The sequence below is a fragment of the Tinamus guttatus genome, unplaced genomic scaffold (assembly GCF_059628265.1).
Source record: "Tinamus guttatus ecotype Peru unplaced genomic scaffold, ASM5962826v1 Tinamus_guttatus_pri_ptg000503l, whole genome shotgun sequence".
NCBI lineage: Eukaryota > Metazoa > Chordata > Aves > Tinamiformes > Tinamidae > Tinamus > Tinamus guttatus.
In genome coordinates, this window is record NW_028289037.1 from 6207349 (window position 1) to 6227378 (window position 20030).

Below are 20030 nucleotides of genomic sequence, written 5' to 3' on the forward strand. Positions count from 1 at the left end.
GTAAATATCTCTTTTCTCTCCTCTTGCCCCAGCTGCATTATATTTAGCCATTACCATTTGACAAAGCTTATTTCTCAGAGCCGTCCTTCGTGGGTGAACTGTAAGTGTAGACTTGTACACACTTCGGGATGGAGGTGAGAAGAAGGAAAAGAAGGGAGGGAAGACCACGTACCACATCACATTTTTGAAAATTTCCAGTTGAGCACTTGCAGTCAGATCTTGTGTCATAGTTAGCCATACCACCACAAAAGGTGGCACACTGCTGTACTGCTATCTTTTTTCCAGGGTTGTCATATCCAATCCCACAGCTACCTACTCACCAGTTAAACCATTCGGGTTTATCAGAAAGGCAACTGGCAATTTAAGTACATAAGAATTTTAAAAGGGAGAATATGCAACATTTTAAACTCCTAGAAAATTACCTTAAGAGATCTTTAGCAATTGGTTCCTAAAGTATTGTTATAAATATACACACACACACACATATATATATATAAACAGACATACATATTTATATGTTGTAGAAACTAACCCATAAATGTTTTGGACATTCATGATAAATTATTTTAATGGCTTAATGGGTTTTAATGGTAAAAGAAATATAGCAAAGTACTATTATTCAATAAGAATGGAAAAAAGCCATGCAGGTCAGAGGAAGTCAATTTCTACTACAGCTTATGAGAATTTTATGTTCTCTTCAGTATAAAGAAATCCCATACAAGGCCCAGTTAACATACTCTGGGCAATATAAATTCACAAGGTGTTTTCATTAGGCGTGAATTTGTATCTCAAGTACAACAGACTGATTCCAGGTTTATAGCTTGTATCAGTAACTTTTAACCTAAATGAGTTAATGACTTGATTTTTTTTTGATGTCTTTGATATGTATTTAGCTGATGCATAATTAATTGTTCACTCATTCCTATTTCAATCCTTAGAGTGACAAAAGCTATGTATGTAAGTGCCAAAAATAAGGTTTTATCTCTGGTACATACTGCTTCAGAGAGCCACACTGTAGGCTTGCAGAAATACACTGAAATGGAACAGTCAAAAATCTGAGTTCTGTTAAGTTTGTTTGAAGAGAAAGAGTGTTAATATTTGTGTTATTTGTTATGTTATGTGTGTTAGTATTTGTCGTTATTTTAACTCCTTGGTAGAGATACAATATTGACTTTGGTAAAATGCCTACACTCGGCTTTTAGAAGGAGACTAAAAGTAAGCTAATATTGTACCATGGAGTTGTTATGCATGTTTCTTAGATTAGTGCACAATAATAATCCCACTCTTTTATTTCTGCTTCATGACTAATTTCATACTGGCCACCTGCACCTTCCATTTGTTGTTTTTCAAACCATGGCTAACAGCTAAGCCCAAATTACCTATTTAGAATATGATTTTTATGAAATAGAAAAGTCGCAAAATATGTTCGAGATTTCAAATATGTGAGCTCCCTCCTCCTGTCCAATGGCTGCAACAAAGTTTAATAACCTTAACAATTCCTCAGAAATACAGGATGAACAGAGTATACCTTTCTCTGAATGTCATCAAAGATTTCAGGTGTTGGATCCTCATGGTTCAGTGTTTCTGCCAGTTTTGCTACTAAGTTGTCATCAATATTAACTCTCGGAGATGCCTGCCATAGAGATCTAAATCAACTTTTGCAGCATAAGATAAAAAAGCTTCTACTTTCACAAATAAAATCCCACACAATTTCACAATCTGCAAGCACACTCAGTTTCTTCTTAATAGGTATTTCTAGCTCCAGAACTGTGGAGAATACACAGAGAAGCTAGAAAGAGCTGCAATGAGATGCAAAGAACAGGTGTTCAGATTCAGAAACTGGAGATTAAATACCAAGAATCACCTTAAAAACATTATGTGCATTAGCTTGAACCCCCAAGCTAGATTTGCCCAGTCTCGAAAGCAAGTTATTTATTTATTCATAAGTAGCAAGATCTAGACTCAGAAATTAAGAAGTCAATAAGAGAGTAAGTGGATACGGTCCAAAAGCACCTGAGGGAAGGCTGACCAGCCATCAGTTCTGCCTGTTTCTGCAGAAACCGGCAGCGATGTTCACCAAAAGAGGTTTTTTACGTAGAATCTATGCAGCTACCAGGAGGGACAGTGCACTAAGAAGCTGCCAGCTTCCCAGGCATGCATACAAGGTATGGCAGATTTCCAGCTCCCCTTAGACAGGCCCAGGCTCGCATCCTGCCCCAGTCCCCCGGGCAGGACAGGACAGTCGGCCCTCTCGGGCTCCCAAGCGCGGCTGCGAGGCCGAGCTCATCGGCTGCGCAACAGCTCTGGGAACAGCCGCTTTCTGACTTGGAACTTGCTGGGTTCAACCTGCAGAGGAAGCTTCAGGCAGCGCAAAGGAGACCACGTCAACATACTACTCAGGTGAGAAGCCAAAGAGAAGGAAATAATGCAGAAAGAAACACATTACAGCAGACTTGAGGGATAATTTGTTGAATGAGGCTTTCGTGTGATTTGAGAAGTGTTTTTTTTGCATACACAGGTTCAGAACAACAGTGCTTTGCAAACACAGCTTCACAAGTGTTTTCTTCCACTGAAATGCAAACTCCACTACAAGACTACTGGAAATATTAAAGTTCAGCTTGACAAAGGACACCTAACAGGGTGATACTTCAGTAATTTATACAGACAGTCGTAGAAACACAGGAAGTTATTTCATTTGAAAACCCACCTTAATCCAGTTTTGTGGGATACATTTTGTAGCAAGCTTTCCCCCTTAATCTGGTGAGGGGTAGGGGAAGAAAAAGGGAGGGAAGAAGGAAAGGAGAACACAACGGGAAATAATTCCTGATTTTGTCTACATGCTTTCCTTAGTTTTGCCTCTATAAATAGAAAATTAACTTTTGAAGAATGCACCCAGCGCACTTGACAGGACAGTCATTGGCAATATAAGTCTTCTTCTAAAGAAACAATTAAAAAATTATTTTCTTGCTGCTTGGTGAAATTAGACAGGAGACATGCAAGTAACAATTTAAAGAAACAACCTGGGCTACATCAAATCTATTTCTTAACATAGTCATAACTAACAGAAAACTATTTGCAGAAAGGGTATATTTTAAACAACTCAGAAAATAAATTCCTCCTACCTTCTCTGATAAATATTGCTCATAAACTCCAAATGCCGCTGCTCTTAATAGACCTTTGGTTTGATTAGTCTGATGCTTCCCGTCTTTTTGCCGGCTCTGCAAAACTTCCAGTTGCTGCTGGGCTGTAACCCTGTATCCTTCCACTGTCATCCAGAAAAACAGATGTGCTTGGCCACCAGTTTGCTGCATGTAATCTACGAAGAAGCAGAAACACCCACCCCGCAAATACAACAGTTAGTGCAAATCTTAGAATAAGAAATCTCCGAGATGTTAACATGAACACATTGTATTGACTGGAATATTGAACATACAGTAGTGACTGGAATAGAACTCATCCAGATTCAAACAAATCAAGTACTATACACAGACTGGTGATAACTGGTAAATAAAACTGAAGCACAGTCTAGGACTAGGCAGTTTATCTTGTAACATTCTTGTCCAGACTGAATCGCAGTCATGCACAGTCATCACGTGTCCACTGCACAGACACAGACTTGGGTGGCACGTGCAAGTTTGCAGGAAGTTCATATTGGAATTTGACCAAATCACAAGCATCTGCTGCATTAAAAAGGCAATCAGCAGCAAAAAGAAAGGATCGATATTCTCAGAAATGATTAGCAACAGCACAATTCATTCACAGAAAAGAACAAAGTATTAGGAAATATTAAATACAAATTACCTAATCCATTTATCAATCTGCTGATAATACAATAAACCTAAGACAGTACACATAGATTATTGTTGTATTTTAGGTTTTCAGTTAAGGTAAATTTGGTAGCCTTGTAATTTTCAAAACTCAAATCTTAGCTTCTACCAGGCCAGCAAAAAAAAAAAAAAAAAATCAAAGCAAGCAACAATAGTTTTTGTCTTTTGCAGTCATTCAATTATGAAATTCTAAGCAATTTTGCAATTATTGCAATGACAAATCAAGAAATTCTGCAAGATTAGTTTTTACAGAGGGATGAGTATTGAAGAAAACCTGATAGAAACTTTCAGTATGATATTCTGAAGAGTTAACTCAGAATCCATATGCAAAAAGGTTTTGATTCCTTCTGGCAAGGAACGTATTTAGCTGTCAACAGACCCTTAGCAATTTCAAGTATGAGGTCTTGGGGGTTATCTTATGCTTTATAAAAACAAACAAACAAACCAAAAAACATTAGAAACTAATACATACCCATAAAAAATTGTAGTGCAACATTGTCTACCAGAATATGGTCCAGAGGGACTGTGCAAAGTTTTCCAAAGTTTGCTGCCAGTTTCACAGTATCTATTTCCTGGAAAACAATGTGTTCAAAGGGCTCAAAGAATTTTCTTTTTTATTATTTTTTTATTTAGCTTTTAACAATTCTGCTTACTGCAAAGCAGCCATATGAAAAAGCCCACACATTATAGATAATAAAACAGCTTAACTATTTTCACTATCACTAATAAGTGGAAAGAAAAGTTTTATTCTCATAACTGTCTTCAGCACTTCGGCATCTGGGAAATCTGACTTCTAGAATTGCCCTTCTTGAAGCGCTCTACAGATAAATTAAACCCAAATCTCTCAACTAACGGCGACTGGAGCATGAAAATGAACTCATGAGATGAACTAATTTCAGAATTAGATGGGGTGCAGGTCACCACAGCTTGAATTCACCTCTATACAACTTTGTTCTATTAGTGTGACATTTCCTGGTATTAGAGTAGTCCTAAGGATCTAGTCATAGAACATTTGAAACATTTTAGCAGTTAATATGCACAAGATTATATTATCTCAGAGCCACATCCTGGTCAAATTAAGAGAGTCAAGAGAAGTCAAAAACATAAAATTTGTATGTTTCTCTCCTTCCCCTCCACAAATAAAAAGCAACCACAGAAACCACACACAAATAAACACAAGCACACACACTAGGTTCTTAAATCTAACATCCAGTTTGCCTTGGTCTTTTTGTGAACTAGAGGCAAACAGGTTTGATTGAAGAAATACACAGAGGCTCCAGGGCACTGCAAAGTACTGAAAATAACTGGTACACGGTACCTTTATCAACAAGAAAACAGAATTCTGCCAAAAAGTAAACTTGAGGTGCAAAAGGTACACACAGTAGGAGCAGGGTAAGAACTGAGTATTTGTAAAAACACAAAGACACCTCATCAGCTAGAGAATATTTCAGTTCAACTCTTATTTTGAAATAGTAATAATAAATTAATAGGCATATAAAGTATTAAAGTTAGAAACCAAAAGATAACATCTCTAAACACGTGAATCTTCATAATATTTTTCCCACAGTGAAACTGCAAATAGAAAAGACTAACTTCAATTGTATAACATATCTAGTTACCCTGCAAAATTTCAGGTTGTGTTTCAAACTGCAAGAGTTAAAAAAGACAGACTGATTTACTAAGTCATTCACAACTTCACTCACAACAAAATTCATTCTAAAATACTTACTTTTCCTGACTGCAACCTCTGTATTCTTGAATCACATACTTTAACAACATATAATAAACTGTTTATTTGATTTTTTATAGTGTTGATATCTGAAAGTAAAAACAAGAGAATTAAAAAAGAGAGAATAGCAATTTTTTTTTTGCTCTGGAATACTCCACAAATATAACACAAACAAAAAGTATAACTGACTCAACAGAATACGTCCATTTGGAAGTAAAAGTTTTTAACTTAAATAGTCTACTGATGAAGTGAATAGGAAGAAATACTTCTCTCTTTCATCTCTTAACTGTTAACTGACTGGTCCTTAACACAAAGTATTGAAATTCAGAATTACCAGTCAGGCAAGTTTCAATTTAGTGTCAGTATAACTATGGAGTCAACTTGTTTATACATGAGAAAGGACAAGTAATAGGGAAGTGCTGCACATACACAGACGGTATAAGCATACCTGTCTTTTAAGCATATAAGAAGGTCCAAATTTGAATTCTGCATGTATAATTTAATTTAAATAACAATATTTCATAGCATTTTGTATCAAAGAGTTTATATTTTCTTAGTTGTTGGAATGTTCTTCAAAAATCATGCTGGTAATCGATGATACAGTACTAACCATCTCCTGCTGTATCTAGAGATCGAAGATATTGCAGTTCTTCACTTGCTTTATCTTTCACGGCTTCCAACTCGCCTATATTGTCACTTAATTTAATAATATTCATAAAGGCCTCATAGTTACAGTTGGAATCACTAATCTGAAACATATAGACAATTTCCATGTGATCCATGCAGAACAGACTAGAGCATATAAGATGATTTTTATGGCATTTTGAGAACATAGCTCAGAATTTAGCTTTGATATTTATCTTAACACAGGCAATTTCTGTAAGAATTTAACCTTACAAAATTTCATTTTTTCTGAACAAATTAACTTTTCCAAGATTATCCTTTAAAAAGAACTAGAGATCAGACCTGACATCCTTACAATATTTACACCTTGCATGCAAACCTATATTAAAAGCAGATACTAGTTTTCACTTTAGACATGAATAAAGATTAATGATAACATTATGATATATTATTAAATTTTCTATGTCATCAGAGTATTGTAAAAAATTGTAGTGATCAGCATATTTTACTAGTATGTATATTTATATGAAAACCTCCAGTAAAATTAAAGGCATTATTGGATCAATAGATATAGAAAGAAGGAAAAAACAAACAAACAAACAAACAAGGTTTCATGCCTAAACTTCCCAAATTCACTGAGCAGATGCATGTTTTAGCGCAGAAATACTTTTCCCCAAGACAGTAGTATTTTGCTTCAAGAAGACTGCAAAAGAAATTTTGATGCTTTTAAAAATTCCTTTTGAGCCTATTTGTATATTACAAAGTTAGATATATTTTGAAGGAAGTGCAAAATTAGAAGGCCAAAGGACAAATGAAATAGGACATCTACAAGCCAGCTGCATTTGTCCCCTCCAGTCCTGAGGGTCAGTGGAGTCATTCCCTAGCTGCCAGGCACAAACGGGCTACAGCCAGCACAGCCACAGGTCTCATTCCTGCACTACACACTGGGATCCCAACTAGGTGATTATCCACAGACCTATCTGCTTTTTCTCAATTCAAAGAATAAGGCTCTTTAAATACTATTTTAGAATACTTTTAGTGGGAAGTAAACTCTGGAGGACATCTAGTCCAACTTTCTGCTCAAAACAGCATTAAATTAAAGGCATCCTCTGTTAAACAGTGTAGAAACTTGAATTTTGGTAATCTGGCTTACTTTTCTCAATGAAGAGATGGTAAAAAATAAAATAAAAAATAAAGTGTTCATCCTCCCTTACATATCGGAATCTGCACAAAGTTTGCACAGCACATGCTTGCTAAAACTTGTTCTTGATGTATGTGCTCTACACTGACCATACTCTAGCCCCAAGCCCCTGTAACAGGCTGTGTCAAGCCTTGGGAAACACACAGAGGAAGGGAAATCATTGCAGATACTCGTCTTCTTGCTATGCCTGGATAACACAGAGGAAGGAGACACCAGTTTATGACAGTCCAAGAGACATAAGAGACAAAACTCAGATCCAGAAGATGACAGCAAGCAGTCCTGACCACTGAAACTGAGAGAAAGCATCACCTGGGGTAAGGTCTGGCAAGGCAACAACAACCAGAGAAACAGGAGCATTTGGACAAAAATACTGGAAGTTCTGCCAAAGGAGGCTGGGAAGGTTTGTACAAAACCCATTAGCATTTAGATAGCTGGATGCTAAGCATTTAAATAGAAGAATGGAAAGTGCAACTGAACTGAAAACTTTTGTAAGACTAAAATAAAGGTAACATATAGGGTAAGGTAAGGAAAATTTGGAAAGAACTGGGCAAAAAGACCAAGCTTGGTAGAAGAAATGAATCCTAACAGAGGAAGCATGCACACAGCCCACCAGTTTTACACTATGGCTTTCTGTTTTCAACCATTCTGCTACAGAGGTACCTAAGAAGCAGGTCATCCTCCTTTATGGCCAAAGCCCCAGAGCTTCCTACTGCTACCATGGCACTCCTTAGTTAACTGGTAAGAGCACTGAAAACGTTTCAGCTTTGCTGAAGTTCCTGCAAGCCTACTGCAAATTCCTAATGTAATGGATTTTTAAGACATGGGGCTTTAAGATACAGGACCACAACCTAGTGGGAAAAAAATATCACCTCTGAAATCTTAATTTAGATATCCTTGAAAACAACCTTAAAGTACTGCATTAAATATTATTTTTCCACATGATTGTTGTCCCAGCGATGTCACAGAACAAACCTGCTCTCAGAGGGATTTGTGTTAGCAAAGAGTATCTTTAAAAGCTCGTCTGACTGTTCAGATCACTGGACACTGTTTGCAAATGCAACATGGGGATTACTTGAAGGCTGGCAGCTTCACAGCAAGTGCACGCAGCTCCAGAGGGTGGAATTCTGATGCTGCCTTTGCCATTCAAAGCAAAACTCACTGCATCTTTCATAAATGCTCACATATGCAAACAGAGCCCCTTGTCTGCACAAGTGCATTGGGATGAATTGCAATCTGTACAGACAAGAGTGGATACTTCCAACCAAGTTTAATAAAAAAAACACTTTCATAAATTTCCACCATTTAAGAAGTAATTAGCTCCATTTTTAAAAGGGTAGTAACAGTAGTAACCTTAATAATCTAAAAACGTGTCTTTGTGAAAATCACAAGTTTTAACTCCTGCTTTTATATTTAAGCTTTACATTTTATTGTCAGTGAATTAGTATCAAAGTATGGCATGCTCACAAATACTGAGCTAAACTTCTAATTCTCAGGAAGTACATTTTCTCATTGAAATCTGATTTTATGTCAAAGGGTCTCCTAAGAACCAGAATTTATTTCAGTCAGATCTACTTCTGAATTTAATTCCTGCAACAACATTAATTTCACAAAACTTGCATTACGTTTTTGAAAGCATTTATTTTTTCTTATTTATATTCCAGCACTTCTACCTCTTCATCTCAGAAAAGAATTATGAAAATTAATATTCGGGACACCACCGTCTCAACAAAGTTTTACATAAACTTCAGAATTCTATCTTTGGATGCATCTGGGGGCAGTGCTCAGTAAATAAAGAATGAGGCCAAGTTACAAATAAAGAAGTTGCGTAGGAGGAAAAGGGAAACGAAAATTGAAAAGCTGGGTACATATGAGCACCACTCTAGGTTCCTGTAGAAAAGCAAATGTGCAAACATCTATGTAAAATAGGGCCAGCTGGAGCAGAGGGCATACTGCAAACGTAAGCCTGTATTTTGTTTCCTACTCAAGCATTTCTGACTACGGAAATCCAAGGTGTTTCAGCCTAGCTCTTGAATGACAGTGTGAAACACGTGAAGAAAAGTAGAAAGAGTTTGAGTCAGGCTGTTTTGTTTTTCTTTCCTCTCTCTACCCATAACGTAGACGGAATAATAAACTATAATAACAAGTTTCAATTCTCATTTCAAATTACAGAATGATTGTAAATGGTCTATTTATATTGATTTTACTTTACATTATGGCTTCACAGGAGATTTTTTTTCAAACTGCATTTAGAAAACAATTGAAGAAGAAACTTTGCTTCTTTTTATTCAATCAAGTCATTAAGGGTTACTACAAATATCCCTAAAAAGTAATACTCCTTCACAGAAGCAAATTACCTCATTTGTCATTCTGGAGGCTTTTTAAGATTTTAAGATTTAAAAGGAAAGGGGTGTTAAAAAAAAAACTTCAAGATTATCACCATACTTCTTAAAGAATTGCCATAAAAGGAAAATAATTCAGTTTTACACTGTCATTCATTTGCCAAAGAACCACAATCACAGTACAGATAACATAGATAATATTAAATATAACATAGATAAATATTATATATGAACAGCAGCTGTGAGTTTACTATTTCATCAATATTACATTGGTAGAATTTCTACTAGACTTCCACCTGCCATGATTAGAGGCAATGCAAGTGAATTCTGCAAATATCAAAACACTATAAACCTTACCATCCATATGACATACTGATTAATATAATCAGGATCACTGAGCTGGTTTATTAATGGAAGCAGAATTCCTCGGGAGAGGATTTCCTAAAAAATAAAAATAAAATAAAGTTATCGTATCTTTGTGTATTTATTCATAAAGCTAACAGAACTATAACAATTCAAAAAAAAAAATCACAACACAGAGGCTAAAAAAAGCTCTAAATGTGTAATTAAGATACCCTGCAATGGATAAACATCAAACTTCTTTCACACAAAAATTTATGTTAACATATACATATATATATAAAAACATATATAAAAATGCTTTTCAACTTTGCACTGCATTAAAATTAATTTAATATTAAATTAGACCAATTTTAGAAATTGGGCATCTAAGATTTAAAGATTTTTATATCATGAATCCAAGGAATTATGCATTTTAGAGTCTATATTTACCCTGACAAAGTATCGCATGATCTTGTTCTGGAAGTCTCCAGGAGGTAGCAATATATACAATAAAACCTCACACAGATCCCTTAGGAATCCTAGAGAGGGAGAAAAACAGACAAAAAGTCCCTGAACACCATTTTATATTATTTCACACTGATTTTCTGATATCATAAATGATATCAAATTTTCTGATATCATAAAAATCAACAGATAAATCCTTAAAATGAAATTCAAGTAAACAAGCATATGTATCCTTATATTTCAAGCCTCACATTTAATCCTTTCACCTTAATATAATCAGTATTGATATAAAACCCAAAACCAAACCAAATAACCCACTCCCCATCTCCCAGAAGATATATTTCTGCCTTAGAACTCTTCCAATGAAAAGAGGAATATGCATCTCACTGTAATAGTAGTGTGTACAAATAAGAGGACAGGTGTGTATCGTATATAATCATGCCCTATAAGTCACCTAAGATTTGAGCACATTCCATTTTGATTATTGCTACTACTTTAACTTAGTCTACTACATCAAATAACCTGAGAAGAAAATACTGAGGCACCTTCTTCATCTTTGGGAGAAGTACAGACTAGGTCACGACAAACTTCTTTTTCCATCTCAACTTCAACCTCAAAGAATGTATCTACAAGTTCTTCAGCTTGGTCTACACAAAAGAAAATAAAGACAAACACACATCAAAATCAGGAACTTGAGAATGAACTTGAATTATAAAATAAGGCTATAATTCACACATGCGAGACCTCTAACTGCTTAGATAGAAAGTATGAAATGTTGAAGTTGTTACCTTTTAGCTGATCACCTTTCTCTGCTATTCTTTGTTGAGCTTTTCTGAAAACTCGCAGGTGAGTGCCAAAGTCATCAACAAGTCGTGTAGTGAAATAAGGCTGCCAGTCTGTTTCCTTTGACCTAACAGAAAACAGTGTCCACAAAAATAATTTATTTATCCTTAATGCAAAGAACGATGACAAATTTTTACACCTCCTTCTCCCTACCAAGGGCTACAGGCATAGCAAACAGGGAGAAACAAACAGACTCTCAATAGCCTACTTACTAAAACCAAATAAAATATTGTAAAATAGTAGTCATATTTACACATTAATATTTATGCTTGAATTCTTTTAAGGTCAACATTGATATCCCGAACAGTGCACCAAGTATGGTATTTGCAAGCTTCTGTAAAAATTTCCGATATAAACTAAAAGCAACTATAACTAAACTAAATAACTCTTCAGGTCTTTTCCAGTCGTATTTTCTGTTGTTTGGGATGGGACATAAAATCATTTTCTTTTGAATTTATAGTATAGAAACACACAGAGAAAGCCCACATTTCACTTGAGGTTACAAGCAACTGGATATTTTAAACAACTAATTCCACAACTTGCATGAGACATAGTTAGCATAAATGTCCAAACTGATAATGCACACACAGAAGTGTCAGAAACGTCACTATCGGATTTACGTGAAAACCATTTCATCAGTAGTCTGAGAAAGATGCAGAGCTATTCTTGGGATGTCCACACCTTATAGCCAAAACAAAAAGGTACTTTGGGAGTGTCAGTAAGCAAGATGTAAATCCAAATAAGCTGGATTTTACTCAGTGCTAAGTACTCCACCAGCGCATCCTCTTGGTTTTTCTTCTGTCTCAGATACCTACTTTGTTGCTGCAGAATCCTTGTATCATGTCTTTTTTTGGTGTGTGATTGGCATAACTGATTGCTGCCTCATTTCCTCTCACCTGCTTTTTCTTTCCTCAAAAAGAGAGGAATAAGGAACTCTGAAAAAGAGGGAAGCCTAATCCAAATATACTTATGGTAAGCAAAAGTGGAGTTGTCTTGAAGAACAGCTGAACAAGAACATCTATAGTCTGGATCCCCCATCCACAGGGCAAATAAAGCACTAGGTGGCAGCCTCACCCAGGCCCTGCAAACAAGCAGCTCAAAGAGCCATTCTGCCCTATCCATTGTCTCCAGAAATTCCAGGATAAATGAGATTAGAGATTATGGAACTGATCTGAGAATGCTACTGCTATATCAAACTATAGTCTGTTTGTAAGTAAACTGGATCAACTTCTCTCAATAAATACAAGCAACTTCGAGAGTAACTTTGAGAGACTGGTTCGATTTCTAGAGGCAGAAACTTGAGGCAGTTGGTTATAACTTCACCTGTTCAGACACAAAACTTACACTTACGCCTATGCAATTAAGTAATTTCCAAGGAAAGACAGAAACACTGGAGTTGAACAGACAGGTACATTTCATGCAAACACAGGTTTGTTTTTGGTAATGCACTGGCATACATTTTGTTTAATTTTAATTAATTAATTAATTAATTAATTAAATTAATTTAATTAATTTTCAGTATTTCCAACTTCCTCTTTCCTAGGAAATCCATTATTTCCCAGCCAACAAGATTTCAAAAGCATTTTTTTTTTCTAGCACTCCGTCTTTGACCTTTCTTGGCCGTAAGAGCAGACGGACGTATTTTCAATACATCAGTGTCAGGAAGGGACAGCACCTCAAAAGGTGCTAAGCAGGGTAGTACATTTCAGTCACTCATAGCCTCTGCTGGGGACAGAAGAGATCAGTCACCATGGGAGGATGAATGCTTGAAATTGTTTTTTTTTGATCCCATAAGGAATAAAAGGAGATTTTTATTGTTGCTCATGGTCTTTTCAAAGTGTTTATTTGTCCATGTCTTCCTGTTGGTGGTTAATCAAGGAGGAAGAAGATGGTGACCACGTCTGTGAAATTCTGCATCTTCTTTCCTATGGTCAATTAGTCAATCTAGGCTGCCACAAGTCATTATATCCCGTACCTATTTATGAAGTAACAAAAAAAAACACCCTCACTTCTCTTATATTATCATCTTAAAACATTACATGATCATTCAGTGAACTATGTAAACAAATACATTTAAATTTCTGGTCTGTTACAGTACAATGCAGTCATTTCTCCACTTAGCCAGTGTTCTGAGGAAAACGCAACCAAGCTCACCTGGCAGAAAACTGAACAAGTGCATACTGAAGAGCCTTCCTGATTTCCAGAAGAAATGATTCATCATCACTTAGAGTATAATACCAATACTGGACATAGTCTCTCAGGGAAAACTGGATTACCTGATCATTGAAAAGGGGGATAGAGGTGGGAAAGAGCAAACATGAACAAAATACTACATGACGAGATAAAATAGCCTTTACACCTCAAAACAGAGTAGCAGTCTTGTTTAAAGGTTCATATAGCAAATAATACTCTCTTATCCAGTATGAAATAGGAAATGAAACTCCACAATTCACATACACAGACCAACATGGAAAAAACAGTTTTCAGTATATTTACCACTGATAGTAATACAAGAAAACAGACTCAATTTTTCTCCTATATCCTGGTCAATCCTCCCCACTCTCAGCTGTGCGACTGTTTCCCAGCCTCCATATGGCTCGGAACTACTTAGATAATACTATTACCCAATACCTGCAAAAATAAATAATCCCTACCTGTTGCAAAGGTTCATCAATTATATTTGCACCTGTCAGTCTTCTGTCAATCTTAATAGGTCTGGCTTCACGCTTCATTTCTTCTATGCACTTGAAAGAAATTACAAATTTTAACTTTGCAGGTCTATGATGCTTGTATATTTACAAGTTTATACTACAACACTTTGCTTAAGATTATGTTTTATACAGTACAACAGATGTAACCTCCATAATTGTTCAGTATATAGTAAACAGTGATGAGACACTAACCTGAAAAACTACTACTTCCTTCCTGCAAAGGAGATTTACTAACAACACCAGATCAGAGGTTAATAAAACTCAGGTAACAAGAAAATGGCAGTGAAGGTAACAGCATCACAGGAGAGTTTGGAGGTTACAGTTCCACACTTAGCTATGAGCTCCCTGTGCTGCCTATGGCTGGTAATTTTTCATTTTTGTCTCAGTTTCTTTATCCAAGAAAATTGTTCAAGGAATCTTAAATTTTAAGGCTGCATGTATAAAACCACATTTGAAAAGCATTCCAGAAATTAAAAAGCAGCTTATGCTTTTCTAAAAAAAAAAGGAACTTTTCCAAACTTTGCTGGTTTTTAAAAAAAAAAAAAAAAAAAAAAAAAAAAGTGTTCATAGGCTCTCAAAAAAAAAAGTGTTCATAGGCTCTCAGAATGCAGGACAGAGCAGACTTTAGAAGGCCCTCTCCCCCTGCTGAGAGCACAGCTATGAGGCCAAGCCATATGTGAGAAGTTTATGCATGTACAGCACAATTTCATTTGCTTTTGATATGTTTGAAGTCACCTAAAAAACAGAACCAGTGCTTTCAATTCAAGTAGCTATAACAACTGACAATTTCTTTCACTGTAGCTCTTATTTTACAAGCCCTCCCAGTTTTAAGCTCATGATTCCATACATTAATTTCAATGATGGACTTCAAGCATTCAACTTACACAAATAAACTGTTCTATTTAACTGACACTTTACATGCAATATTAGTCTGATACACATTCCACCAGTATTAAATCACTAGTTTGGAAAACTGAATACCTCCTTTTTTTTTTGGTTCAGTTTGAGTTTGATTGCCTCATTTTAAGCTAATGCAAATCACTGATTTGAGGAACGTGAGATACCCGCTCCCCAAAGACAGAGCCTGAGCACAAGCAAGCCCAAGCGCCTACAAAAATGTGGACTCAAGACAGGAGAAGACTTCACAGCTTTGCTTTGCTGAACTACCAGTTATTTCACTAGTCCTAACTCCACTCGATAGCTGGTTAACGCAAAGGACGCTCTGTTCAGAGCGTGCACCTGCAGGCCCAGGCCAGGGAGCTTTCACGGCTGGCCAGGACACAGGAGATCTTCGCGCCCGCGTTCAGCCGTACCGCAGCGCGTGACTCACCGGCTCAAAAGGGATCAAACCGTAACTAGCACTTTCACACTAACCATTCGAGCTTGACGAGGGTACGAGAAACTGTCACAACTTATTTAATGCTGTTTTGTTAATAGTGCACCTAGCTTACAGGAAAATCTCCTTGTCTTTTGGGCAAGACAGACAAGATGACAATTACGATAATACCTAGACAGTACACAGTTGTGTTAAAGTTAGAATGAATCTAACGGTTTGGTTGCAAATAGCATTCCAATTTACAGCAGAAAGGTCTCTACCTTTTATTCAACATTATTTTAACACAGATCTGCAGGCAACATATAGCTTACGGAACCAGTGCATGACAACACTTAGTACATTCCTGATGTGAAAGTTACGTAGAACTATGGAGAAGTTAATGTAAGCTACATAGAGAAGTCTAATCCTAATTTTTAAACCTGCCTGCATGCAAAGCAAAAACAGCAGAGAAGTAATTAACCGTCCATCAGACTCATGTAATCAGACCTCCTTGTGTAAAGCTTTTGTTGCACATTCACTACTATGCATAAGATTCAGTAATTTCAATAAGAACAATAACAAGAAGGGCAAAAGTATCTGTGCCAAGCCCTCTGTTTTAACTTAGGGTCAGGCGCAATCTTCATATTACTTTAACCACATCTTTGGTGCTCTGAGTTATGACTGATTAAAGTCAAGCATTTGAACATTTAACTCAACCTGGAAAACAAGCCATTAAAAAGCAACCCACTGTCTTTAGGGAAAAGAAAGCTTCTTACAAAAAATCCACATCATGATATACCTCCTCAGAATACAGCAGCAGAAAGGCATTTAATGATGAAACAAAATGAATGTGGATTTGGGAAGAGCCATAACCTATACATTAACTACTGGGGAGAACATTCACTGTTCAAAGACCAGTTAAGGCCACAACAGTTTTAACTTGAAATTGTTTTCATTTTTTAAAACTATTGCCTTCTAATAAAGATGAATCAGTGGAAATATCATAACAAAATGGCAAAAAGGAACTCCAAGGAAACCCTATTCCATTTGGCTGAGCTTTGGACTCATCTATCACTGTTACCAAAAAGCTCAACCAAACTAGCTAACGTTATACGTTAAGAGAGGTGTAAGAAAGATCCAACTCTACTAGAGAATGCAAAGATTTTAGACAGAGAACAGCTTCAAACAGCATTTGCTAAAGACAGTTGAAAATAAGTATCATTGCACAACAAAACTTAAATCCACAAATACATCAGGGCTGGCCAGATGAGAAAAATGACGTGTGTTAAAAATCCATGCTCAAACCAGAAGTCAAAGCACCAAGATTGTGAGGATTATGCACAGAAAGACATGCTATCCTATTCTAAAGCAATCAGAGCACGTGTAAATATGAAGCTTAAAGAAGCGATAAAATGTAAAAAGTTTTTTGGGGAATTTTGAACTTTGTAAACTTCAAAAACTTTAAACTTTAAACTTTTTCAAATGAACTTTTTCAAGTTCAAAACGCAGAAAAAATTTCTCACAGAAAACATGAAAGGCATTAAAAGTATTTCACAAACTATATAATTAAGCACTGAGAACAATATAGCAACTCATTTTAACAACTTTTTAAAACCTGAAACTGAATTTCATAGGTGCATAATAGGTTAACATTTCTTAAACAGGAAGGAGAGCATCATTTCAGGGAATGTGGAAGCAAACATTAATTCTCTTGGGAATCAAGGACTTTTGGTCTCTGAAAGGAGAACAGCCTCCCATAACAGAACAGAATTAATCATTTGCAGACTTGCCTTTTTGCAGCTGTAGCAAAAATGTTTTCAACTTTGTATTTTTCATTTGGATGAGTAATTTAGAATATATCTAAGGCCCAAATTTATTTCCACAGATTCAAAGGCGGCTTATATGAAAAGGCAACTTACCAACTGAGCTATGAATCAGTCACAAAAGCTACTTGCGACTACAAAAAACATACTGCTGAATCCCAAAACAAATCTTCCTTCAACGTGTTGCTGGTGAGAGAGCTGAACCCACCCCCCCTTTCACAGATAACATGCAGTGTTGAAAGCCATGAGACAGTTTTGTGACTCCACTGAAAACCTGACAGTTGAGAAGGAAGAGAAGGGTGTTTCAGTCAAAACAGTTTTAGTATCATGACATAACTGGCAATCTTTTGGTGATTTTTTTTTCTCTTCTGAATAGCTCAAACCGATTAGGCCGAGATATATCTAAACTTCTGAACTGCTGAGATGCACAGGTTCATAAACCAAGAACTCCTAGCAATTCTACCACTTGGATAGTAAGAATTTATTCTGTGTCAAAGAGATGCAGATTTATCCAATTAGGAAGCCTGAATTTAGATTCATCAGCCAGATGGATGTCTCTCTCAACAATAAAGAAAAAAAGATGTCAGAGTGAAAGAGTGGATCTTACTGTTCCTCTGCATTTATGTGCACATTTCCCTGATTTCTGCTTGGTCTTAAAGACAAAGACTTCTACCTCCCTGAAGAGCTTTAAATCTAGACTTCAGCACCTTTCTTATCATAAAGAAAAAGAGCTGGAAAGGATGAAAAACTGATGATGGAAGAATCCTAAATAGAGATGACAACTGTGTGAGAACATGCAAGAAGTAGCTGCTATTCGAGCAAGGCAAAAATACATAAAAACAAATAGTCTAGAAAGTTTGGCAATTTCCTAGCAGATAATATTAATAAGTTACATTTTACAAACTTTCTAAAAATGCTTAAAAAGTTTGTATTTCAAAAAAGAAAAACCTTGTTTTACACTTTCACACATAGCTTTTCATCTCAAAAAGAAACTTGTCTCAATATGAAAGCTGGTTAACATATCTTAGGAAAATGGCACATTTCAAAGCCTTAAATAGAAAGGGATTTTAAGTTTCAAAGTCAGAAAAATTGATCTAAAAGTTCAGACCTGTAATCTCTGTTACCTTAGGGATTCCAACAGACGTACAGGGAAGAAATGAATGTTCACACTGCTCAAGGTATTTTTCTGAGTTGCTTTTTCCAAATAAAAGAGTAACCACAAAGCCCCTAAAAAGGAAAAAGAGATTAGCTAAAACAACAGCCATATTTAATTCCTCTAGAAAATATTTCACACCACGCTACACACTGACAGTATACACGGAGTCTCCAAGAAAGGGGGTCTTTCACGGCATAGCGTGGTATCATGTCAGTGATTCGGAGCAGTAAACATTAAGTTTCTCACTCTTGTACTAGGACCAGCACCAGTTCATACCACCCAGGGGATCTATAGATCTGGCACAGTCTATCCTAGAGAGCCTGCTGCATGGTAAGAACTTGAGATGGGTGCCATCTATTAACACTAGTGCAAAGGAGGAGTACATGCACTAAGTTAGTCTGCTTGTGTTTTTACACAGATTGTTTTACTTGAGCATGATAAAATGCACCCCTTTAGGGACGTGTTCAGGCCGTGACATTGTGGTGTAAGACACAGCAGCCCAGGTCAGGAAAAAACAGATGCAGCAATGCTACTGGCTGCATATACTTACAGGATAGAAAGAAAAGTTCCTGACATGAAATTTAGGATAAAAAGCTGCAAAGCGGAGGGAAAAAAAAATACATTCCTGCCGGGCTGCATAAGAACAGCTAGCCAAAGAAAAGTCTGGAGGACAGCTCAAGTCAAACCCAACATTCATTAATTCAGTAAATAAATTTGACTTCATGCACTTCTGGACCAGTAATCTTAAAAGCATGTTATATTATAAATTTACTATCTTTTTCTCCAAGAACCCTTAACGATACTTATGACTTTTAATTAGGCAGGATTGTTTTGCATTATGATATAAACAAAGGCACGAGGAAAAAATGTAACAGTTATAAAAAGTTTGACTGTAATGCAACAGGAATAAGAAAGGCATTATAAATATAGCTTTTTACACTGGGACTGGAGGGCAAAAACACATATACCTGTACACCATGAAGCCATTTGAATAAGAAAGAAATGAGAACCTAAAACCTGTGAAGTTGTCTTCTTTCCCCCTCAGATGCAATGTAATCGAACCAGCCTTTAAAAAATGAAGCATGAAGGGCTGAACATGCATAGCTCTTTAAACATAAATTGCCAAGTATGGAATTGAACATGACCATGAGACCAACAGTTGTGCCCACAGAACTCACAAAGCTATTCTGGGATAGATAGAAATATCCTGCAATTATATATATATATATATATATGTATATATATATTTTGTAATATCAACTGCTCCCTGATACATAACTTATATGGTTATCAACATACCTATATTCACCAAAAATCCCTCTGAAGCTTCTAACTGCCAAGCTGAGAAGCATTCTTTTAAGTAAGAGGCTCAATAATTCAAGCGCTGGGAGATTTTCATTTATATGTAACTCCGGGACAAAAAGTTTTAAAAGAAAATTCCACTCGGTACACAGACTGCCTCAGATCTTACAGTACATCTTTACCTGCCATACTTTCTACAGACGACTGAAAGACAATTAAGGAAGTGGGAAAATAATAATAATAATAATAATAATAACAATAATAATAATAATAATAAATAATGTATTTGTTTTAAAAAAGCTTAATTACTCAGCTGCTCCAGCGAGCTTTAAAATCCTAACACTGATGATGTT

General features: G+C 36.1%; 1 protein-coding gene across 4 annotated transcripts in view; it reads right to left on the reverse strand.

The window, feature by feature from the left end:
* SNX13 (sorting nexin 13) overlaps positions 1–20030 on the reverse strand; it is a 67666-nt gene that overhangs the window by 25030 nt on the left and 22606 nt on the right. For all 4 annotated transcript variants that reach the window (XR_015913882.1, XM_088533491.1, XM_088533492.1 and 1 more), the window contains exons 3-14: positions 18344–18446; positions 14025–14114; positions 13525–13646; positions 11316–11437; positions 11073–11174; positions 10513–10601; positions 10078–10161; positions 6167–6305; positions 5557–5645; positions 4300–4399; positions 3123–3316; positions 1529–1633 (exon numbers count right to left, since the gene is read on the reverse strand). Coding sequence is in view for 3 of the 4 variants with exons in the window: in XM_088533491.1 (XP_088389617.1) it covers positions 1529–1633; positions 3123–3316; positions 4300–4399; positions 5557–5645; positions 6167–6305; positions 10078–10161; positions 10513–10601; positions 11073–11174; positions 11316–11437; positions 13525–13646; positions 14025–14114; positions 18344–18446 (1339 nt within the window). In the remaining variant the exon portion in view is untranslated. The remainder of the gene's footprint in view (positions 1–1528; positions 1634–3122; positions 3317–4299; positions 4400–5556; positions 5646–6166; positions 6306–10077; positions 10162–10512; positions 10602–11072; positions 11175–11315; positions 11438–13524; positions 13647–14024; positions 14115–18343; positions 18447–20030) is intronic.